Here is a 26576-nt window from a genome sequence, read left to right as displayed (position 1 = left end):
TTACCTTTTAGCTTTGTGCGATTATTACTTCACTCCTATTACAATGAAAATGTCAATATTCCTTTGATAAAAACATAATTTTATTTTGTATAAGAAATTCATTTAGCGAAAAAGAAATTTCGGTCAAGCAGCTGCTCGTAGAATCTGAAATTCCCATCCTAGAAAAACACCTACAATTTAAGTTTTGATTCTCTCAGAAAACTGCTTCCAGCTGTGCATTTCAGAGATTTTGAGATTTTTCTATTGTTATTATTGTTTTTGTATCCATGGATTGGCAACAACAACAACAACAAAAAAGGACCCCCCCCCGAAATGATAACAAAGAAAGATATAATTAAAAATTCCAATCCACTTCAAAATATATCACTCAATAAAATAAAACCTTAAAAACACTCAATACTTTAAAATCTTAAAATTCTCAATACCCTAAGACTTTAAAACTCTCAAAAGATAAATTTCAAATACAATTTCGGCATCAGATTCTCCTAAAACTTCGAACAACTGCGACCGCCAATTCCAGTGCTTTAGGGCTATACATGAATCCCCGCAGTCGTCAATGAGAGATACCAATTCGAGTATTCATATATTGATTTTTATATTATTTCCTCAAATAAAAATTTTTAAATCTTTTTCCTTATATTTTTAAAATTTGTGATGTTTAAAACGTTAATCAAACCAATTTCTGAATTTTTTTTTGAAAAAAATCCTGCTTTTTTAAAAAAATTTTTTTGAATTTTTGAATTTTGAAATTGAATTTTTGAAAAAAAAATCAAACGAATAATATTCAAGACCCCCATTTCTCTCAAAATTTGTCAGATGTTGAGGATCTACAGTTGCAAGTTTTTCAGAAATTTATTCACCTAACTTATATCATTATTCCTTTATTTAAAAAAATGATGGTTTAGCGGTTTATGTGTTCAGTCTAATAGTGTACAGTTCTTAAGCTTAATAGTGTACAGTTCTTAAGTCTAATAGTGTACAGTTCTTAAGCTTAATAGTGTACAGTTCTTAAGCTTAATAGTGTACAGTTCTTAAGCTTAATAGTGTACAGTTCTTAAGTCTAATAGTGTACAGTTCTTAAGCTTAATAGTGTACAGTTCTTAAGCTTAATAGTGTACAGTTCTTAAGCTTAATAGTGTACAGTTCTTAAGTCTAATAGTGTACAGTTCTTAAGCTTAATAGTGTACAGTTCTTAAGCTTAATAGTGTACAGTTCTTAAGTCTAATAGTGTACAGTTCTTAAGCTTAATAGTGTACAGTTCTTAAGCTTAATAGTGTACAGTTCTTAAGTCTAATAGTGTACAGTTCTTAAGCTTAATAGTGTACAGTTCTTAAGCTTAATAGTGTACAGTTCTTAAGCTTAATAGTGTACAGTTCTTAAGTCTAATAGTGTACAGTTCTTAAGTCTAATAGTGTACAGTTCTTAAGCTTAATAGTGTACAGTTCTTAAGCTTAATAGTGTACAGTTCTTAAGTCTAATAGTGTACAGTTCTTAAGCTTAATAGTGTACAGTTCTTAAGCTTAATAGTGTACAGTTCTTAAGCTTAATAGTGTACAGTTCTTAAGTCTAATAGTGTACAGTTCTTAAGCTTAATAGTGTACAGTTCTTAAGTCTAATAGTGTACAGTTCTTAAGCTTAATAGTGTACAGTTCTTAAGTCTAATAGTGTACAGTTCTTAAGCTTAATAGTGTACAGTTCTTAAGCTTAATAGTGTACAGTTCTTAAGCTTAATAGTGTACAGTTCTTAAGCTTAATAGTGTACAGTTCTTAAGTCTAATAGTGTACAGTTCTTAAGCTTAATAGTGTACAGTTCTTAAGCTTAATAGTGTACAGTTCTTAAGCTTAATAGTGTACAGTTCTTAAGCTTAATAGTGTACAGTTCTTAAGTCTAATAGTGTACAGTTCTTAAGCTTAATAGTGTACAGTTCTTAAGCTTAATAGTGTACAGTTCTTAAGCTTAATAGTGTACAGTTCTTAAGTCTAATAGTGTACAGTTCTTAAGCTTAATAGTGTACAGTTCTTAAGCTTAATAGTGTACAGTTCTTAAGCTTAATAGTGTACAGTTCTTAAGTCTAATAGTGTACAGTTCTTAAGCTTAATAGTGTACAGTTCTTAAGCTTAATAGTGTACAGTTCTTAAGCTTAATAGTGTACAGTTCTTACGCTTAATAGTGTACAGTTCTTAAGTCTAATAGTGTACAGTTCTTAAGCTTAATAGTGTACAGTTCTTAAGCTTAATAGTGTACAGTTCTTAAGCTTAATAGTGTACAGTTCTTAAGCTTAATAGTGTACAGTTCTTAAGTCTAATAGTGTACAGTTCTTAAGCTTAATAGTGTACAGTTCTTAAGCTTAATAGTGTACAGTTCTTAAGCTTAATAGTGTACAGTTCTTAAGTCTAATAGTGTACAGTTCTTAAGCTTAATAGTGTACAGTTCTTAAGCTTAATAGTGTACAGTTCTTAAGCTTAATAGTGTACAGTTCTTAAGTCTAATAGTGTACAGTTCTTAAGCTTAATAGTGTACAGTTCTTAAGCTTAATAGTGTACAGTTCTTAAGCTTAATAGTGTACAGTTCTTAAGTTTAATAGTGTACAGTTCTTAAGCTTAATAGTGTACAGTTCTTAAGCTTAATAGTGTACAGTTCTTAAGCTTAATAGTGTACAGTTCTTAAGCTTAATAGTGTACAGTTCTTAAGTCTAATAGTGTACAGTTCTTAAGCTTAATAGTGTACAGTTCTTAAGCTTAATAGTGTACAGTTCTTAAGCTTAATAGTGTACAGTTCTTAAGTCTAATAGTGTACAGTTCTTAAGCTTAATAGTGTACAGTTCTTAAGCTTAATAGTGTACAGTTCTTAAGCTTAATAGTGTACAGTTCTTAAGCTTAATAGTGTACAGTTCTTAAGTCTAATAGTGTACAGTTCTTAAGCTTAATAGTGTACAGTTCTTAAGCTTAATAGTGTACAGTTCTTAAGCTTAATAGTGTACAGTTCTTAAGTCTAATAGTGTACAGTTCTTAAGCTTAATAGTGTACAGTTCTTAAGCTTCATAGTGTACAGTTCTTAAGCTTAATAGTGTACAGTTCTTAAGTCTAATAGTGTACAGTTCTTAAGCTTAATAGTGTACAGTTCTTAAGCTTAATAGTGTACAGTTCTTAAGCTTAATAGTGTACAGTTCTTAAGTCTAATAGTGTACAGTTCTTAAGCTTAATAGTGTACAGTTCTTAAGCTTAATAGTGTACAGTTCTTAAGCTTAATAGTGTACAGTTCTTAAGTCTAATAGTGTACAGTTCTTAAGCTTAATAGTGTACAGTTCTTAAGCTTAATAGTGTACAGTTCTTAAGCTTAATAGTGTACAGTTCTTAAGTCTAATAGTGTACAGTTCTTAAGCTTAATAGTGTACAGTTCTTAAGCTTAATAGTGTACAGTTCTTAAGCTTAATAGTGTACAGTTCTTAAGTCTAATAGTGTACAGTTCTTAAGCTTAATAGTGTACAGTTCTTAAGCTTAATAGTGTACAGTTCTTAAGCTTAATAGTGTACAGTTCTTAAGCTTAATAGTGTACAGTTCTTAAGCTTAATAGTGTACAGTTCTTAAGTCTAATAGTGTACAGTTCTTAAGCTTAATAGTGTACAGTTCTTAAGCTTAATAGTGTACAGTTCTTAAGTCTAATAGTGTACAGTTCTTAAGCTTAATAGTGTACAGTTCTTAAGTCTAATAGTGTACAGTTCTTAAGCTTAATAGTGTACAGTTCTTAAGCTTAATAGTGTACAGTTCTTAAGTCTAATAGTGTACAGTTCTTAAGCTTAATAGTGTACAGTTCTTAAGCTTAATAGTGTACAGTTCTTAAGTCTAATAGTGTACAGTTCTTAAGCTTAATAGTGTACAGTTCTTAAGCTTAATAGTGTACAGTTCTTAAGCTTAATAGTGTACAGTTCTTAAGTCTAATAGTGTACAGTTCTTAAGCTTAATAGTGTACAGTTCTTAAGCTTAATAGTGTACAGTTCTTAAGTCTAATAGTGTACAGTTCTTAAGCTTAATAGTGTACAGTTCTTAAGCTTAATAGTGTACAGTTCTTAAGTCTAATAGTGTACAGTTCTTAAGCTTAATAGTGTACAGTTCTTAAGCTTAATAGTGTACAGTTCTTAAGCTTAATAGTGTACAGTTCTTAAGCTTAATAGTGTACAGTTCTTAAGCTTAATAGTGTACAGTTCTTAAGTCTGATAGTGTACAGTTCTTAAAATTCTCAATACCCCAAGACTGTATTAGGAAATTTCAATCACAAATTAATACTACTAAGAAAAAAAGAATTTGCTTTAAAATTTTTGTATAAAGTAACTAAATGTTCTGATTTTCCATTTTTTTTCCTCCAGTAAATTCTGAAAGAAAGTAACGAATTAAAAGAAATGAAATTCATTTAGAGAATTGCTGATTTTTACTGTAAATTTGTGTATTTAAGATTACAGTAAAGCGATTTATAACGACATTAACTTTGAGAAGAACAATAAGATTGTGTTCTTATTAATATCAACAAAGAGAAAATTAAATTTGCTCTCAAAAAGAATCCAAGATAAAGATTCCGAGAAGTATTTTTAAAATTAAAATAAAATATGGGATCATTTTGTTATGCAGACTATCTTTATTTAAATGTACACTATGCAAAAATACGTCTGCATAATTTACATTTTGTCTTTTTAACATTAAGTTTTTAAGAAATTAATGATTAATGCATAAAATAAATATTTGACACTTCTGATTAGAATATGAGAAATTTTTAATAAGGAATATCAATAGAACTAATAATATTTAATAAATTAAAAATCTAAATTTAAAACAATTTTTAAAATTTGATTTTTTTTGTATCCATTATTATAATTTATAAAGATTCACATAATTGAATCGGTTCGTACTTTTATCAGATTAGTTCTAAAATGTTCCGTCAGTCAATGATTTGAAGTTCATTACACTAGAGAAAAAGTAAGAACGAAACTGTCACAACGGAACTTGTAATTAAACTGCTTTTGCAGTTCAGTTTGTTATGTGATATGATGGTTTTTTGCATACTATTTATCGATATGTTATTGCGAATTTTTAGTTGCATTAAATGTGTATTATAAGCTAAGTAAAATATTTAATATATAATTTTTTCAAATCCTACCATTAGCTCACACTCTCTCTCTATATATATATCTTGTTCAAATTTTCAGTCGTTAATAACATACTTTTTATTCATCCACTCAAATTCAAATACATTTTTTTAAAACTTTTAGTGGATGACACTTGATGTTAATACAGTTTTTTTCTAATATTAATTAATTAAATAAATTTTTCCAGTATTTCTATTTGGTTGCCAAAGTTGCCAAATCCGTTGCCATGTCGCCAAATGGTCGCCAAGTTTGTCGCCAAGCTCTATTTTGCCACTTAATATTGTGATTATATCATGTGTATATGCATATTTATATTAATTGTAATTATTTAATAAAAAGTAATTAAAATAAAAAAAATTGTTTACCTAAGTAGAAATTGACTTAAATTTTTTTTTTATATATGTATTTTTTTTTTTTTACTTAATTCATTGGGAAAGAGTAACCTGCAGCGTTTGCTTTTTGATTCTGCATCTCGTGATTTATAATAAAACTTACTAGTTGCTGGATTCTTGGACTATCATCGTTAACATTAATATAAAGAGTTTTAAATCACTTTTTATATTTCATTCCATCTTCTAAATATTTTGTATTATATAATAAAACAAATTCAATCAGAATTCAGCTAACATCATATTCGAAGTGTAAGTAGATTTTTTGCGATCTCAAAATTCCACATTTTGTCCTTGGATAATATTACACTTCATACTTTAATAAAATATGTTTTGTGAATTAATAATAGTATCGGGAAAACTAAGCTTCACTCGGCAGTTTTCTTTGTTGTAAATTCGTAAATAAAATCCTATCCTAGGGCTGTAAGCGAAATCTAATTGAATTTCAAAAGTGGGATCGAACATGAGAAAAATGCATGTGAGTCCAAAGCCCTAACCTCAATTCCAACTCCGATCCGCTTATGCAGGTCATGTATAACTGTTTGTCAATTAGTTATAAAAAAGTTTTTTTTGTGTGTATGAAATCACGTTCCTTCAGAGAAGACAGCTATATAGCTTAAAAAGCAAAAACCATATCTAAATATAAAATTTGGTCCAAATCATTAGAACCGTTTCCGAGATACACGCAATAAATTTATATATACAAAAATTTCTCGTTTAAAGTGATAAGATTTGAAATTTCTTAATATCTAAGAGATATAAGCGCAAATACTTACGAATAAAACACATTTCGGGACATTAAAATGTCTCATGATTACACACGTCACTTCTGAAATTTAATATCGGTCTTTCATGTTGCCAGTTTTGAAAGGAATCCATCTTTTCAGAAATCCAGAATATATTCTTCCTATGGACTAGCTTCTTCAGACAATTTTAAATATTTCTAAATTTTTATAATCCATAATGCATTCAATTGATTAATTCTTTGATAAGAAAAATCTCCAGTCTCCATTCAATTCCAATCAAAAAGAAGAGGGATAAAAGTTAAAATCCAATTTGTTTCCCAGACACTTCGAGAGACAAGTTTTCTCTTGAGAGAGATAGAACTTACTACACACAGCACTTGAAAATATCAGCTGTGATTATGGCATTTGCTACTGTTGTGTTTGCAGTGACTAAAATTTAACGTTCTGTGCTAGCAATTTTTACGATTTTCTGTCGAATTGAAAACCGAAATGTCTTTTTTCCACAATATATATATATAGTTGACAGATTAAGTAAGGAAAATCATTTGTGGAAATAGATAAATTTTGATTGTGTCGCTGCATCGGTATAAAAAGGAAAACTAAAAAATTAAATAAGCACTTCATTACGTTTAAAATGCGATTAATTTAAGGATTTCATTCTTTCGTTCTTTTTCTTCTTCTTCTTTCTTTAATTATTAGTGTCTTCTCTATGCATCGATTTTGAATAAGAATTTCAATAATAATAAATACTTAAAAAACATCAAAAAGTCATGAAAATAATTTTTTTTGTATCTGTATTAACCATTGCAATTTTCTGGTTTTATTTTCTTGTTATTAAATTCAAATGTTTGACATTCCTTACGTTTGAAGCAAAATCAAAGCTATCCGATAAATTGTATATTGAGTAGCTGACTTGAGCGATTATTTTGCTTATTGAATGTATATTTTGAAATTATATAACATTTTTTAATCTCTCGCACATGGAGTATAGAGAAAATATTTCGATCATCAAACATTTTCTGAATTGAGACTTTGACGAATCCCTAGTCTTAGACTTTCCTGAATTTGAAAAACACATTACTGGCATAGGTTATTTGTGTCTTTCGGTTTGCCTGTGACAAAGGTAACTCAAAGACGCTTTTCCTAGAGGAATGAAGTTTGATATATGGTCTATGCAGGTAATTTGTAGATTTCAATAAAGTTTTACTCAAAATTCTTTTACAGGGCAGGTTAAAGTCTGTCTGTCTGGCTATTCGAATATAAATTAATGCAATGAATAACAATGCAATAAGTTAATACTTTTACATATCAAAGAGATATTTGTAGATATCTACCAAATTTTTAATTAAAATCACGTAGAGGTTGATCGTCTTCCGGTCTGTACTTTCAAAAATATAAACGTGATAACTCAAAGGCGAAATGACTAAAATATATCATATTTGGTATGCGATTTTGTGCTTAAAAATGAGTTAATTTTTTGTTTAAATCGGTTCAAATGCATCTAAAACACAAATTCGATTTTCGGATATTATTAACTGTATGCCAGTCAATAATCGCCAAAAATTTGCCAAGAATCACATAATAAATTTAGTAAAAAGGCTAGATTCACGCCAAAGATCAATAATTTGTAACAATTGCAAACCAATGTAAAGCAAGCGGTTCTCTGGAATAATATGCCGGGTTTACTTTCGGCCAGTAGACAGCGCATGCTCAGAATGGGACTGCTTTATATTTGTCACAATTTCATAAGATGTGTTCAGGTATTCCATGCTTGGCTATAAATTGCCGTTTTTGGATGGATATTTACACAACGAAACAGGTAAAATAATAAAAACGGTCAACATTCTTCAATTTGGAAATCTAAAGAAATCAATGGCAAATGAAACACACACACACACACACACACACACACACACACACACACACACACACACACACACACACACACACACACACACACACACACACACACACACACACACACACACACACACAATCACGCATCAGAAAGAACAAAGGGCAAAAAATGTCGGAGTTAATCTATGATACGTGATCAATTTTTTCACCACCACCCCAAAAAAACCCGCCAAATTCTACAAACCCATGCTCAATAAGAAAGGAAAAAAAAAAAAAAAAAAAATACAATGCAGCGGTATGTTGTTGTCCCCTCGGGACAATTCGCCATCGACTGAACAGCATTTTTCAGCCTTTCTAGCATGCTCTGCCTACTGGCCGTCTTATAACTGGTCGGCATTAGATATTAGTTCTGTATAACACACTTTCGCTGTTTGAATAGTCTAATCGAATCAAAAGTACTTAATTTTCAGAAGAAATAAACTATATTGATTAAAACTTTACTTATTAATTAGTTAAGTTAATTGAGTCGCATTTCTGATTATGCAATGATTTTATTTATCTAATCGACTGTGGGAAGAGTTGGGTTCAGTGCTAGATTTGATCGAAGGGGATACACATGAAAGTGATGCAATTATTTGCAGCGATTAGCCTCTGTCCAATTCTAACCAACGGCATCGCTTTCTGACGAAATTTCACAAAGGCTTAGGATGAACTTACAATTTAGATGATAGGGTTTTGCTTGTTTCACTCTGTTTCTTTTACGTCTCAATTTGATATATGCTTTGGCATTATTATTCATGACCTAATAGCGAGCTTTACACACAGATCATATGGTAGTCTTCAAGATATCATATTAGTTGGATGACGGGTTTACACTCGACCAGTTCTAAGACGGCCAGTAAGCAACGCGTGAATAGAACGACTGAAAAATATTGTTCGATCGATGGCAAGTAATTGTCCCGACGGGACTACAACATGCCGCTGTATTCGAATTTTCTTTTCTGTAGAATTTGGTGATTTTTTTTTTTTTTTTGGCACGAAAAAAAAAAATCACTTATTATGGATTAATTCCGACATTTTTTGTTCTTTGTTCTTTCTGATGCGAGGTTGTGTTCTTTTTTCCCCATTTTATTTGTCACTTTTGCCGGCGTCCTAGCATAGGGGTAGCGCATCTTCTCCGTGATATGGGCGTCCAGGGTTCGAATCCCGATTCGGGTATGGTTGTTCTTCATCTGCGTTTTATCTGTGAGGTGTGTGAATGTGCCCCCCCCCTGTAAAAAGGGGTTGTGCAAGCGAATATGTGAGTTTCATTTTCATATGAGCTAGAAGTCAGACTTTTGCCCTTGGGTGCTCAGGGGTCTTTAACCTCAGAAGCTACTGCACCCCCTTTCCGTGGTAACGCGGACACGACATCATCATCATTCGTAATTTTTTTTCTAGAGTTTACCAAATTTAATTATGTTGACCTTTATTTTCTTTTTTTTTTTACCACGATTTTATGATGATTTTCCATGTTTCTTTGTGTAAATATCCATCATTTTAATACGATACGCAGTGAAAAAGAAAAATTCAGGGACGCCAAAATAGCAATTTATAGTCAAGCATGGAATTCCTGAATCTATCTTATGAAATTGTGACAAACATAAATCAGTCTCTTTCTGCGCATGCACTGGCTTACTGCCGCCTTATAACTGACCGAATGTTAACTCGGAATGAGAAAGCTTGGCCAACATGAACCATGTTGCCATACTTTGTAAAATTAGGTGAAAATATTGTCTCTAATGGAATAAAGTACGACCATAAAGCAAACACACTCTTGCCCCAATCCATGATATCTTCCACCGGACTTAAATCCCAGAGAAGTATAGCTGAACAAGAAAATAAATTTATTTCGGGATTTATAGAAGGAAAATGTGGAATCATAACACTGCATGACCTTAAGTTTTAATCTTGTTTTGTCAACAGCTGTATAGTTGCCCATCTCTATTCATAGAAATTGGATAACGATTTTTTGAAATTGATATCTTCTTGCTGTTTTCTGAAGTTTATTACCGAAATATATATATGCGACATTATATATTATAAATCTCAACGGAAGTATTTGCTCTGCCACCCTGTTTAACTACAGTTCTCAGCTGTAAGAAATGTGAAAGTCCTGACAATAAAATTCAAAGGTGCCACTTTTCACTTTTTAATTAGATTCTGCAGTACCGACATACAACTGTAACGGATCAATTGAAAAAAGACCGCTTTGTCATTCTCAAGAGGAAGAAAACTTTAGCTCCGAAAATGTTATGGAAAAATGTAAACTTTGTTTTCTTTTTAATATGAAATAATTGTTCATCAACAGAGATGCTATCAATGTGTGAACTTCTGCAAATATTGATCTTCTGTTTACAGGTAAGTTAAGTGATCTATGAAATATTTATGTCCTTTGATATATCCATTGCCATGCTTAATTTGTTCTTGTCTTGCATATTACATAATCGAGAGTAAAAAGTTTTTGATTTCTTATTTTTTAATGTTTCGATTAAAGCTCGTTTTCTGCTTATGATTATACAGTAGATCTTTTCATAAACAACAATTTTAACATTAATTTTTTTATTTATACTTCATTACAATATTAATATTTAAGTCCATCTGAAATCTGTAAATAAAACAATCCAAGTGAAGTGCAGTATCAGTTTTAGAATTCTCAGTATTCCTTATATTATAAGATTATTACTTTAAGGAGGTTAGATATAAAATATTTTTCCACGCGATCACAGAATTGTTAAGGTGTATGATTAAGTTCGGGAGGACTTTTTTTTGAAAAATGTTAGAAAATAGTTATTATTATTATTTTTTTTTTCGAATATTTGCATAAAAATGATTGTAAAAATATCTATGGAACCATAATATACCATTTGAGAGGCAAAAGTGTTTTCAAAATTAGAAAAAGAACTTTTTTGGGGGGCGAAAAAGAGGTATATAGCTAAAATTTTCTAGTTTAGATGTTTAGCAAATGATTTGCTTAAAATATTGTAGATAGTTTAAGAAATATATTATCTAGTTCCTGAACATAAAAGTACTCTGTATTTCTATCCATTCTTTAAATATTGGGGTTCGACTCATAAATAAATATGAAATTTTCAATTTTTTCCTCATTGTGAAGGCAACTATAAAATATTTCTAAATGAATAGATTATTTATTCTCTAGTCCAGGAACTGCAGAAAATATTGAGAATTTATGATACGAAATTTGAACAAAAATTATGCATTTGATTTTAATTTAACGTTTTTCGTAATAAAATTCTACCAAAGCTTAGAATTTGAGGGGGAAAAACATCTAAAGATGTAAAATAGCATTAAAACGAGTGTAAATGCAAATATAAAAATCAGGGACAATCAGGACAAAAAATCAGGATATAAAAATAGACAGAAATAAAATTCTAACGGCTTTATATAAAAAAATCCCTACTTAAATATAAATATATTAAATAAAAAATTTCATAATTTAGCAAAAAATCGACTTTTTTATATAGTTACCTATCTTAAAATTAATTTTATTTCTAAAATCAGAGAAGCTGATGGAAGAATTACAGTTCGATATATTACTGTCGAAACTTTGGTTTTGCATTTTAAAATTTTGGTATTAAATCTCTGTACTTGACATATACAAGTTTTTGCATTTGCTAAACAAAGGGATTGAATATTTCTTCCATGATCTGAGTAAATGGAAGTAATTCTTTTTATACGAATGAAATTATAAATAACGTTGAGTTTTATAGATAACAAAATGGCATCTTGGTTTTCATCAATTTCTTCATCTAAACAATAGATCTCGTATTTAATTTACTAGGTTGTAGATTTCATATTTAATTCACAGCTCTGATCAATCGAGCGGAAAGCAATTTTTGCTTAAGAACCGATGATCTTTTAAGATGCGGGCTTGATTGAATTTCTTGGATGATTTTACATCTATTTAACCCCTTAAGTGGCTTGGTTGTACGCTGTGTGCATCGATTTATCTCATTTTTGCACTTTTAAATAACAATCAAGCCATTCATAAATGTTACAAAAATTGCATAAAATATACAAATATTTCAAGGATTCTTTGGATTTTCATTGCATTCAGAATTACAAAAAAATTCTGCAAATAGAAAGTATTGTATCATTAAATAACAGAGAGATCAAATCGGATAAGATAAAAAAATTTCTTCAAATTGGTGACCAAACATAAGAGACTGAACGATTTCAGTCATGCCGGAGTTGCACGATGTTTTAAACCTTGACATCATTCTCAAATGATTCATCAGTTGCTGACAGAAGTGATTTGCTTCAATGCAAGAATCAAGCATTCATCGTACGGGGAATTTGTGATCCAATTAAATGTGATCTGATCTTTTACAACTACTGAAATTAGTATTCAGAACTACAAGAAATTCTCTAAATAGAAAGTATTATCTCATTAGATAACAGAGAAATAAAATAGATTTAGACAAGCAAAAACTTTCAAATTGGTGATTAAACATGGGCTGAACAATTTTAGCCAAACAGGCATTACACAATGTCTTGAACCTTGACTCAACATTAGGCCCAAATGATTCATCAGTTTCTGAGACAAGTGCTTTTGTTACAAAGTTAAGACCAAGCATTAATCGTATGGTGAATGCTTGATACAGTTAAATATGATCTGATATTTCATAGTTGTTGAAATTAGGCCTAAATGTCTGTTAGCATAACGACTGAAACTCGTCGGGAAATTGATGGATGAAACTTGGCAATTTACATCAGATTTGTAATTTCTATTGAATTCTTTGAATAGAATTCAAATGCTGATTGAATTCCATTCAAAGAGAGTTGTATATCTGTCTAAGTGGGTAAATTGATGGCGGAAGAAACAGTTGTTGCTTTCGAAAAAATGCTTATTTGTCTGATTAATGGCGGCAAAGTGATACGCGCCGTGAAGACATGCACTCGCATAAGCGAATGTCTTGAAATAAATGTTCGTGACTTCCTTTGACTCGAGTGTAAAGAACTGACAACCAGCGAAACATATTCCACAGCGAACATTCCATGCTTGATAATCTAAACGCATATATTAAATTCCTACGTCGCAGCGATTTACCGCTATTAGCTTGGTGGTAAGATCTCGGCTTCGTCGTTTGGCTTGGGGCCAAACGTCTTCCCGTTGGTGTGATGCGGAAGTTTGGAGAGGGAGTACCAACTCAGGTATCGTCCTCGTCATCTGGCCGCGGTTCAAAATTACAAGGTCCGCCCCAATATACCCAGGAGTGTTGCTTTCAAACGAGACGTTAATATAACTGATCTAATCTAAACCCGCATCACAGTACTACAACTATGTTAGGAGGTGTTTAGCGTCGGTTTTTGTCGAATGCTAAAAGCGAAATAGGAAAGTAAAATTGCATTATATGTGCATACCTTCAGAGTGGAGTATTAACCCTTTCCTCTTAGAAAAAAATTCTAGGTATAATTGTACACCTAATGCAAGGATTTGTTTATTACTATAAAAATATATATATAATAGTATTAAGAGGAATTTCTCCGGAAAGTTAATAATGTATGACAAAAGGTTAAATTCAAAATGATTTTAAAATAGCCTACTATCTATAAATTGCGTGATGTGGATATTACTAAACACAGAACGCAACATTTCATTAACCCTTCAGTTATCATATTTGGCAAGTAATTACAGCTCAGGTAATAAGTGTTCAATAAAGAAAGGGTTTTAAAAATTTCAATAAGATTTTCAATTAATAAAACATTACTTTAAAAATCAAAACATTAGTTTTTCAATGAGCTGATCTCTTTTTCGTACAAAGTTTCCTTTAATATTAATAAATTTCAAAATTAATTTTTTACAGATACACTTTATTGTAGAGAAATTCAAACTCATTTCATTAACTTTTTCGCGTACGTATTTTTTGCAATGTTATCATTATCATAAACAAGAATTTATTTACCTGTGCATTATTTGCCCAACAGGTTGTTCGCTTGTATTAACATAATATTTTTAGCCTGGCATTCTCTATGTAAACTGAGTGATACAGAAATTATTTATATAAAATTCTACCGCTAATGCATTCAAAGTTTGTCGTAGAACCGTATGTGTTATATATGTTTATGCCTTAAAACTGGCCAATATAAGTAGCAGATAAAATAGATTCTTACCGATAGATTCATGGGCAAAAGAAACGTCTGTTACAAATCTGAACAGTATTTAAACGTTGTGAACACCATCCTTGGAGGATATTGAATCAGGAGTGCAGTATCTACTCTGCACCAAAGCAAATGAATTAAATACATTTGTTTAACCATTCACTGCTTCAATAATTGCAAAGTACTTTATTAAAATTATGTAACGTTACTTAGTGAGAAGCAAAGTTGGGTAAGAAGCTAACATTCAAATACTCATTATGACAGAAATAATTCTTGTAAATATTGATTTTTTTTTAATTACGTCGAAAAGAGAAGACATAAATTATTACAAACAGCTTACTATTTAAATATTGAATCACAAATTAACTTTCTATATCTCTTTCATCTCATTTAGATTATTCACTTAATCATTCCGCTTAATTTTTTTTCTCGTATATGAAGTAAATTAGGTGAAATTATTATCATATAATTGTCAAAAAATTCGAATTCAAGATTTTAACACATTGTGTTCTGGTCACGAGATTTCTCGTTTTTAGCAAGCCGAACGCTGCGGCAGAGTCACGAGATATCTCGTTTTCATGTTTCTACAACGAAATCGATGCACATCCAACAGAGACAAATATTTAGCACATTAAGTACAGCAAAAAAATCTGTAAGACATACTCCTGAGACAGCACGTTTTGGGACAATCTTGTTCGTTCTAAAATCATCATAACTTTGTTATTTATGGAGCAATAACAGACGCGACACGAGAAAACTCGAGCGATCCGTAACAGACGGGACAAGCAACACGAGAAACTCGTGAGCGGTCCATGACAGATGGGACGCGAACACACAGATGGGACGCGAAACTCGTGAGCGGTCCTCAATGTCTTAAAACAAGATACTGCTGCAAATCGTGCCGAACACCATGGCACAAGGGAATTTACTTTACCAAATATCACACGCTAAAGCATTATTCAAGTCTATGGAGCAAATTAAAATGTAAAAAACTTTATATAATAAATACATGTATGAAATAAATTGTAATATTTAAAAATATTTTATGTAAATATAATACCAAATGCAATAAAAATTGGGCGTATATGAATCCTATTGCTTGCCAAGCATGCTTCTAGAGCATTCAAAAATATGCCGGCTATGGGAGCGCGCAGAGCGCCGTACGCAATGTGTTAACATTTCTCCCCTTTCAGACTTCTCTGCGCCAGAAAACACATTTTTGAAGTATGTCTGTCTGCCTATGGCTCACAAAACCGCTTTGAATTAGACAAATGAAATTCAACATATGGTATTTAGGCAGAATATTTTGAACGAAATTTATTCGCAGGATGTTTGTCTGTCCGAATGCAAGTGAACAAACACAATAATTACAAAATGCGAAGATTAAGAAACAAAATTTTAGTATGCAGTTTTAGCCCATTAATCACAGATTCGTATCAGATATCTGCGGATTAATTAATTAGATTAGATTAGATTAATTAACAGATAACCACCAACTTGATGACAGATATCTAACTACATCCATCAGCAAGTTGTGGTCATCTGTTGATTTATATATTTGCACGAATGTAAACGCAATAGCACAAAAAATCGTAACAATTTAGATAAATGACGTTTGAATGTGATCTTTTTACTAAAATTCTAGTTCTGCATCATCTTACTTTCACTTTAAATATGCGCCCGATTTTCTTCAATATACTAAGAAGGGCCGCGGTGGCCTGGTGGTAAGGTCTTGGCTTCGGAATCAGGGGTTTCAGGTTCGAGACCTGATTCCAACGAAGAACCGTTGGACTGGGAGAACTATGGTACTTTGAGGTTCATCAAAATGTCGAGTGAATGTTTGACGATTACAGTACTTTCTATTTGTATACCTCTTACATTATAAAGTGTCTTAACCTGATCTTAAGTCAACTTTAAGACAATCTCGAACTGGTAGAATTATTCAGACATCATAGAGATTCAAAATTTAAATTTTGTCGATATTGATTTCCTACTTTCTAATGTAACGTTCGTTACTGGTAGGGGAGTACATATTGCGACATAAAAATATTTCATTTTAAAAGTAACTCACAAGTAATTAGATAATTATAAATATTATTTTGTGAATAGTTGTTAACTCAGATTGGCAGCAGTGATATGTTATCGAATTTTTGAATTTGTTGTTCCTAAACATACTATTTCCACTGGAATTCCCGAATATGTACTAAATCGCATCAGCGTAACTGCTTTGTAACTGTTAACTGATTGAAACTTCAATTTATTTTTGTGTGCGTGCTCACTTGAGTTTATAGATAAAATCTTTTTTTTCTTCTTTTCTGTTCTCTACATATGGAAACATGGGATAACAGCCATTGATGCTATAAATCCCAATATATTACTTCTTTCAAGTTCAAATTCTAAAGTTACTAGAGATTTGAATAAAACTAAATTGATGCTAATTTGGTAACATTATTTATATTGTAGTAAGATTTCGTTTAATAGTAAGTTTGTCTGTATTTCATTTTTGTTGACTCACGAAGGAAAAAAAAGTAAATAAAAGAATATAAAATGCACCTGCGAAGGTATATGGAAAAATAACTGAAAATCCTATATTTGCATCAGAGTTAGTTATCAGCATAAATAGGTGCAAAATACGGCAAGTGAAAGTAAGAAAAAAAGATTTTCGCTTTGTTTTTCTTTTTCGTTGCTTTTAGGGCTTTGTTTTCGTCTCTATGAGTTATTTTTCACCCTGCTCCTTGCACTGCAATTCACGTGATGATAACAGCGATAAGAAATGGAAAACAAACCTCACAATACTGTGGAAACATCTCCGAAATAAATAAAAAAAAATTACTATTTTTAAAAATTGCTGCATCACAAAAGATACGTTACACTTGATTTATTATTTTCAGTTGCTGGCGACCTGGCCTAAGGGCAGAACACCTTCCCATGATCTGATCGTCCTGGGTTCGAGCCCTGGTTCGGACATGGTTGTTCTCTACCCTTTGTTCTATCTGTGAGGTGTGTGAAAGAGCCCCTCTGTAAAAAGGGGTTGTGCAAGCGAATGTCTGTGTCATTTTTGTATTAGCTAGAAGTCAAACTTCTGCTCTCGGGTGCTCAGGAGTATTTACCCTCTGAAACTACTGCACACTCCGCTTAAATCGCAGACAGTGCGTCAGCGGGCTTGTAAATAATACAATAACAACAATTATTTCTAGTTTGAATGAATTATACACTAGTAATCCGATTGAAAGGAATTTTTAATTATAAGAGAAAATTCAGAAGTTCCGAGCTTATTAAATTATGCTAAATCTTATTTTGAGGTAAATCTAAATCTTATTCACTGTATTGTAACCGCCAAAAGTTTGATACTGATGTTTTGAAGAATCGCTGTTTTTTCTTTCTCATATACGAAATATAGAAGATGGGCTGTAATTGTCAAAAAATTTGAGCTAGAAACTTTGACAAATCTCCGAGTTTCGGTCCACCCTGAGTCCGAAATGAATCTATCAAATTTTTCTATCAAAGTTTGAATGAAATCCATTCATAGAAATTTTATCTGTCTGGCTGTTCGTGTGCAATTGACCTCAATAATTACAAAATGCAAAGACCTAGGTAGATAAAATTTAATACGCAGTAGAGCATCTAAAATATAGATACTTTTCAAATTTTGAACGAAACATGTCAAACGATTAGCAATCTATCGGTCGCATGCATGTGAAGGAAATAACTCATAAATGCAATGCATTAAATCCATAAAATTCAGTATGTTATCTTTTAGTTACAACAGACATTTTGGATCCAATTTTAGTATCAATCGGCCGGCAAAAAGGCGTTCAAAATATCACACCACAGTTTCAGTAAAAGTGCTAGATTCAGATCAAATATCTATATTTTGTAATCATAGTTCACCAACGCCTTGCAAGGTATTTGCGGCTTTACGCAAACTCCACAATTTCATGCGGAGGAAAGAAGGAAAAAAAATCATTATTGGAAAGTATGCGAGAAAGTTTCGGGGAGAAAACTTCATTTATTTTTTAAAGACATATCAAAGTCACAAAAAATATACATTGTAATTTTGATTTTCTGTTCATTTATGTGAATACGAAACTCAGCTATACTGTTTTTTAAACGTTCTCTGCCAGAAACAGAAAAAAAGCTACATTGTTGAAATTTGCATTGTTGTCTTTATACCAAAATTATAGAGAATATATTATCAAATTATTTTTTTATCAAGTTACTGGTCGAGCAATTGGAAGGGATGCTGCTACTTTTGACGGGCCACGGTGGCCTGGTGGCAAGGTCTCAGCTCCGAAATTGGAGGGTTTCAGGTTCGAGGCCCGATTCCACTCATGAACCGTCGTCTTAGTGGGTCTGGTGCCCTGGACCAAATGTCCTCCCGTTGGTGTAGTGTGGAAGTTTGGGGAGAAGAGGGTGTACTGGTTCTGGTGTCATCATCGTCATCTGACTGAGGTTCAAAATTACGATGTCTGTTCCAAAATAGCCTTAGTGTTACGTTAAATCTGGACGCTGATATAATTAAACTAAGTTGCTGCTCTTCCTCTGTCATGGACATTCGGTTAACATTAGTTGCGAGGAAGCTAAGCACAAAATTATTGTGTAATTATATTAGAAAATCAAAGGACGAAAACTTATTACTTTTTCTTATATGAGTATGTAAAACATTGTAGAGGTCAGAAAAATTCGAATGGCATGTTTCAAACATTCGTGAATTCGAGAAACACATTTTTGGAATTATATCTATCTGTGTGTGACCACGAAAACTTAAAATCGAAAAACACATTTTTGGAATGATGTCTGTATGTGAAAACACGATAACTTAAACCAGCTTTGAGTCAAGCTGGTGAAATTTGGTAAGTGGGTTTTTATACTAAATATTTAGATATCTATACAACTATGAACAAAAACCATTCACAAGAAAGTCTGTTCGAATGCAAATGAGCATAATAACTACAAAACTTAGAGATCTATATGAATACAATTTGGTGTAGAATTGTTTTAAAACATAAAGTGTAAATTTGTATCAAATTTTAAATTAAACCTATTCCTGGATTTAAAATCTGTTAACCTGTGCATTGGTATGAAAATATAGGTGATAATTCAAAAGCACAATAATTTAAATAAATTTGATATATGATGTTATTTGCTAATATTATAGATTTTGTATTAAATTTCTGCCTCAAAAGATCGAAAAAAGTTTAAAATATATATTAGACTTTCTTTTCCTTACTTCAAAGTACAAAATGCTCATAAGCGTCCTTTGTATTCATGGCTTTGCCTAAGATTCTCGAATTTCATACAAAAGGGGAAAGTGAAAATGCCTTTATTAGGATGCTTACGAGAAAGTTTTGTGCAGACATCTACTGTTGTTTCTATCTGGCAGCATTGTTTGGACTAAGATAAGACCAGAAATATAAACTTGCAATTATAAATTTAGGGCATTTATGGAAGACTCTGTCAAAGGCTTTCATAAATTTTTAACTTGAGACAAGTTTTCTGCTCTTTAAATTACTAATTTTGAACTTTGCTTATCGCATGAAACAAACAAGAGTTAATAGCTAAGAAATAAATTGAAAAAGTTATTGCTCAGGATGAATACGGCTTGAATCGTGTAAATTTGTTCAGTAGTTTAATTTAGTTATATTAACGTCCCGTTTTAAAGCAACAATAAGTCTTTAAGTTTAGTTTGGGACGGACCTCTTAATTTTGAATCGTGGTTAGATGACAAGGATGACACCTGAACTGGCTACCCCCACTCCAAACTTCCACGCCACACCAGCAGGTAGACGTTTGGCCCCGACGGATTTAACGTGCACCAGAACCGCTTACACGACGTTTTTTTGGTGTAATCGGGTCTCAAACCCGAAACCCACCAGTTCCGAAACCGAGACCTTCCCACCAGGCCCACTATGGCCCGATTTTTTTCAGTAATAACACCAAAAATATCGTAAAAGCGCATTTTTGAAGCAATCAGCTAATGCGAAGAGCGTTATTAGATTCACCTCGAAGCAGTTTTGTTTCTTAAACCTGTATTCATTCTGCCTTTGGGGTGATGAAGTTGACATAATGAATTAATCACTTTTGGTGGAAGAATCAAATCAAATCAAATTAATTTTAATCCCTAGCAGAAAATCAATGATAACTGAACGAATAATGAGTCTCTGCTAAGGTATCTGCCTATCCTAGGGAGACAAATTTTTGAAAAATCCCTCTAATGAGCTATTTCATTTCGTTTTCTGGATGAATGTGATTGCAAATAATGAAAAATATTGACCAGGAAATTCTATCCCAAATGAGATTCTATAAAATGTGTCAATTTAAGTAAAAAATAGTAAAAATTGCAACAAAAAGCAAAACACTCTACAAAAAATTCTATTGCACATATTCCAATTATACTTACAGCTGTGATGCTTTGGTTTGGTTTGGTTATATTAACGTCCCATTTAAAGCAACACTAGAGCTCTTTTGGGACGGACCTCGTCATTTTGAACCGCGGTCAGATGACAAGGACGACACCTGAGCTGGCACCCCCCTCTCCACACCACACCACACCAGCGGGAGGACGTTTGGTCATGACGGATTTAACGTGCAACAGACCCCCTTACACGACGGTTCTTCGGTGACATCGGGTCTCGAACCTGAAACTCTCCGGTTCCGAAGCTTAGACCTTACCACCAGGCCACCGCGGCCCTACAGCTGTGGTGAAGAGAATGAACTAGAATCTAAGAAATATGTGCATTTTCAAAAAAGGTATAGCAATCGAGTATTTCTGTATTGAAAATTTCACAAAATTCGTTGTTCAAATTTACATTAGGCAGCTTTAAAACAAAAATTATTAAGTTCAAAATTATATCTCAACTTTATTGCCTTTGGAACACTTAAGGTAGCATATACGCAAAATTTCCAGGTAATATATTAATAAGTTTTTAAGATATCATGTTTTATGTATGAAACCTTTTACGAAATCCAAGTTTTTGAAAAAATTCATTTAAAGTTTTCATTTGTCTTATACTGAAAATGCTTTGTAAACATAAACAATGTTCAAAAGCAGATGCAATTGCCGATCTTTTCGACATAAAAACTAATTAAAACGTATTCTAATACATGTGGCTGGCCTATAAATTATAATTCGAATTAAAAGACGCGTATTTGATAAAATATTGATAAACATTCAACTTCCGATTTTGTTTTTAGCTACAATGGTTTATAAATAATCATATATTTCGGTTTCTATTTATCGTAGAACTAAAACACAGATCTGGAAACCCAAATAAATGAGTTTTAAAATAAAACAATAAAAAAATTATGAATTTTCACCAAAAACTGCGTTTTAGACGTAGATAGATACAGACTTAAGTCAATGATACTCAAACACAAGGTGTGCCCCCAAAAAGTGGAACAAGCGTTTATTTCCTAAATGTTATATTTAGACGTATATTTTCAATTGTAAAGTTTCATTAAATAGGATAGGAAATTGTATAAATACACTTTGAAATTTGTAAAAGATTGGTTATATAAATGTTTAAAAAAATTTTATGTGACCTCCGAAACATTAAAATATTTCTCTTGCACTCATCTATGCGAAGTTCCATACTTCTGTCTATAAAGCTTATTCTTTTAAACACATCCTTTGAAAATAGAAATGATCAATCTTAATTATTGCTTATTATTGTATATTTTGGCTTTTGACAGATCCATCGTTAAAAGGCTTGTACTATTTATATCCCTGCTTTTGCTAAAATAATTGCATTTTCTATTTTAATATAATTTTGTTTATTTTTTGCAATTGGTAAGACATTTTACACTTCATTGATAGTTATTCGCGTTTCTTACAATGCGTTTGTTGATAGTTCCTTTAGAGATTTAAAGAAATAATGACTTCAGTTTTTTTGTTATCGAATTAATTATCTTGATGTAAGTGCAAAAGAATCAATGAAAATGTTTTGGATCGATAAGATGTGATATTTTTGATGACTTTCACAACTTTTGAATTTTTAGTCATGTGATAATAAATGTTTTTTTCCCTTCAACATATTTACAAACCATTATCCTTATCAGTATTAGAATATCTAAACAGGAAATATATGGCAATTCATCCCATGTGTTTTTATGTAAAATCATGACAACTGTTTTCAAGTCATGGCTTTCTTACAGAATAATTATATTGACCTTAGAAGATCTATGTGTAAATTGTTTCCCGTTAAGTCACAACAGCTGCAAAATGTGCATTTTATTCCAAAATAAAATTTGTAAACCATTTTGTATGTATTTCATGAGCACCAATTGATTTCATTATGAAAATAGTTTGGAAAAGGGAAACATTTTCAATAGAACACCAGAATAGTATGTGCCTTTTTAATCTGGTTTTTTACAGTCCCAAGCCTCTGAAAGTCGCTTTGTCGTGTACACATGCATTAATTTCTATCAAATTTAGGAATGGAAAATTTACTAAATGATCATTATCTCTTTTCATTTCTTTTTTTTGTGTGTGTGTGTTAAAGTTTAATAGAACGATTGATTAATTTTCAAGCTCCATATGCGACTCTAGTAAAGATGAACAAGCTTTTAATTTATTTATATTAATGTCCTCGTTTAGAAAAACGAAGTCTATTTAGGAATACATACTGTAGTTTTGAACGGTGGTCAGATGACGAGAACGATTCCAGAGTTGTCACAAAATGTCAGATTTAGCATTCACTAGGCCCATGTACACGATGAACTCAGTGGAATCTGGCTTCGAAACCGAAACCCTCTGACTCATAAATCCAGACCTTATTAATAGGCTAATGTTGTCCTTTCCACTTAGATAATATATTAATTTTTATCAAAAATAAACCAACTTTGGCTGTAAATCTGTTGGCGCAGAATATTGTCTTTCCTGGTCATAAAACTACTTTTTAACATGAAAATAATTTATTTATAATTTTATTTCTGTTATCTGATAAAACAAAACATGAATTTAGTGGAAATTGAAATTCATGCGAAAGTTCAATTCCTAATTTCCAAGATATAGCAGTTATTGAAAACTTTAAATACAAAAGTTGTTCGTTTTAATGAGGTGCTAATTTGGCTAATTGGATTTATTTTTCTGTCTTCAGTATTAAGAAAGTTATAGGGAAATGAAAATTTCAACCTCCCCACCATTTCTACCCCCTTTCAGCTAGATGTGCCATTCACGAACTGATCCGAGATTTTCATATTTCTAACAACATATTCTATGCCAGTTAAAATCCAAACAAAATTACTCAAGTTATCCTGTTTTCAAGATAACATGAGCAAAGCGCGCGAGTACACACACACACGCACGCACAAATAAACAAACAGACGTTGGAAGTAAGAGTGGTTTGGGGTTCTAGGAACCACGATCGGTGAAAAACTGAAGAATTTTTTACGAAGTCTTATCATGAGAACCATTGCAATAGGTAGTCTTCCTACAGGAATCTACATAAATAAAACCCCTTCATATCTGACACACTAACCGAAGTAGCTGTTTGAAAAATTTCGCATCTTGCCAAAACTATCATTTTACAAGTAAACTGTCTTACTGTCTTGCAAAGCACCAGACGTTTTGTAAAACAATGACGCTGTTAGCAATAAACTAAATTTATCAATTAGCCATCAGAGTACTCTAAACTTCAGAGAACTATTCTTTCATCAGAAGAATGAAAACAGTGATGCGTAAATACAATTTCTTAGATATTCTCTGACAGAAGTGGGATTAAAAGAATAAGTCAAACTCTAGACTAAAATGAAAACAGTGACAAGGCTATTCTACATTTTTAAGACGGAAATTACACCAGAACAATTTTTCACTCGTAAATTCGAGATGTCATAACAACATTTGTAAATGACACGGCGTCGATAAGCTAGGCACAATTACACGTGGGAATGATTTATGATTGGAACATTCTGCGCTGATCAACAAATCATCTTTATGAAGGAGCGGGTAGAACACGATCAGAACTTTACGGGGATGACCATGGTAGATTTGTTCTGGATGAAGACAAGAAATTCTACTGTTCGAATACCAAAAATTATAAAAATGTATTGTTTAGCTCAAAAGCCGAAGTTTAATTCCGGTAAGTTGTTTTAATAATATATTATTTAAAACATTCTTATGCTAAAATAATCAGGAAAAGAGCGAAAATATTAAAGAAAACAATTCATAACTATTAGGTGAAGTTTTGGAAATCCCTTTAGTAACAAAGAAAGAAACTTAGATGATAAAATATAGGGAAATGACTAACTGTTATATTTACATAATTTTTTAAATGATAGGATTTAAATATATAAAATGAATTTGCATCACAAATACTTTATTATCAAGGAATAACGCTTTTAAGCGATAAAAAAATTTAATGTCATATTTATTTGGAATCTCATTTTATATTACGATCCTATAATTAAACCAGTGGGAGAAGCCTCCTCAAAATTTTCTCAACATATTCTCTAATAAAGATGTTATGCCAGAGAACGCCTTGCATGGCATTGGCGTACAATAGTTATGAAATATTAACCTTTGGCGTGGATTTAGCATTTTTACTGAATCCATCGTGTGATCCTTGGCGACTTATTTGGCGATTAATCCCTGGTATAAGTGTAATGTTATCCGAAAATCAAATCTGTGTTTTACATGAGTTTTTCCAAATAGATTAAAACAAAAATGTGTTAAAAAACTACACTTCTAGTTGTTACAAAAACTCTTAGCAAATTTAATATATTTTAACTCGTTGCGTTTACATGTTTCTAAAACTACAAATCAACAGATGGTCTACCTCTTACTGGATTTGGCTCAAAATTTGATAGGTGTTTACATAGTTATTAAATATGGGCATTGAATTTTATCTATCTATCTATCTTTGTTTTATAGTTGTTATCTATAAAACAAAGGTAGTTATAGTCTATCTATCTCATGTTAATTTATATTCAAACAACTGACAGACTTCCTCTGAATGGATTTTACTCAACATTTGAAAGAAATCTACAAATTTTGTATAAAAACCGTATACTAAATTTCATTCATCAATTTGTAAGAGTTTTTGAGTTTATTTCTTCACAGACAGACAGGCAGACAGACGAACATTTTTTAAAAATGCGTTTTTCGAAACTTAAGAAGGTCTACAATGTGGCGATTCGTGAAAATTAGGGATTGCTATATCGGACCAAAATTTCAATACCGGTATTCGGTATTTTTTAAATCTTAATACCGGGATATCGGTTTTAATACCGGTATTAGAAATTTTAGAAAAAGAAAGAAAACACAGGTGTTTCTTTGTTTTATTTGCCAGTTTTATTAGAGAGTGTAAATATCACAAAAAATAATTTGTAACTTAAAAATTATAACCGTATATAAAGAATCACAAAAAAGTAAAGGAACATCTTATTTATTTAAATCACAAAAAAGTGCAAATATCGCTATTCAGTTTGTGGTACTATTACAAATTTTTGAAATGTGATCTTAAAAAACATAATACATCGATTGTACTGTCATTAAGACCGAAAAGTAATTTTGGGTAAAAATTACCAGCTGTTGAAAACGCTCTTTTGGCATCTACGCTAGTTGGTGGTACTGTTAGCAATGCGCGTTATACTTTTTCCAAGTATTTACCTCTAAATCCCTCATCTTCAAATAAATCGATTTCTCGTCGGATAATTTGGATATAGCCGATTTATGTATTGTATTTTGGTTCGTTGAAATTTTTTTTATATATCGCTAATTCTAATTTTTGTTCAAGAGACAATTCCTTTTCACTATCGACATTAGTGTCATCATAATCTTCGATAACTGAACCGTATTCTTCTGAATGTGGATAGGTTTGTGGGTACAAAATGTTAAGAAAATTTACTCTAAACTTAATCAGATTTGAATTGGTTATTTTCTTTTCTTCTTTTTCCTTTTCATTTTTAAAATCATTATAATTATGTAAATACCCTAAGACATTTTCTATTCCGGTATGCCTTCTTTTTGTGCAATTTTTCAATGTAATATATAATTCTGCAGATAGTGATGTGTGCTGTTTTTTCAGTGACTGCAACATGAAATTTATTGTTGCATTAGCTGTTAATAAATTAGAATCTCTCCGACATAATGCCTCAATAGTCAGTTTTATTGGAAATAGAACTGATATAGTTCTCGATATTAAGTCGAATTCACTATCTGAAAAATTAATTTACAAGTTTAAGTCGATTATTGCTTTTTGGATTGGATTTCTCAGTTTCAAAAGTCGTTTCATCATTAGGAGTAAACTGCTCCAACGTATTTTAGAATCTAATATTAACATATA

General features: G+C 31.5%; 2 protein-coding genes across 6 annotated transcripts in view; one reads left to right on the top strand and one right to left on the bottom strand.

Annotated features, from left to right (window-relative positions):
* The window catches only part of LOC129968951 (solute carrier family 35 member G1-like), a 91058-nt gene that overhangs the window by 18152 nt on the left and 46330 nt on the right, over positions 1-26576 (bottom strand). The window lies entirely within an intron of this gene.
* LOC129968950 (solute carrier family 35 member G1-like) overlaps positions 1-26576 on the top strand; it is a 104802-nt gene that overhangs the window by 38928 nt on the left and 39298 nt on the right. The window contains exon 1 of one of the 3 annotated variants that reach the window (XM_056083315.1): positions 24243-24371. The exons of the other annotated variants lie outside the window; for them this stretch is intronic. Coding sequence (XP_055939290.1) covers positions 24266-24371 — 106 coding nt within the window. The 5' untranslated portion in view covers positions 24243-24265. Of the gene's footprint in view, positions 1-24242; positions 24372-26576 lie in introns of those variants that run through there. 3 annotated transcript variants of the gene reach the window in all.

This window comes from Argiope bruennichi, chromosome 5, assembly GCF_947563725.1.
Source record: "Argiope bruennichi chromosome 5, qqArgBrue1.1, whole genome shotgun sequence".
NCBI lineage: Eukaryota > Metazoa > Arthropoda > Arachnida > Araneae > Araneidae > Argiope > Argiope bruennichi.
Note: the sequence above shows the minus strand (reverse complement) of the source record. Positions and strands in the feature narration are given on the sequence as shown.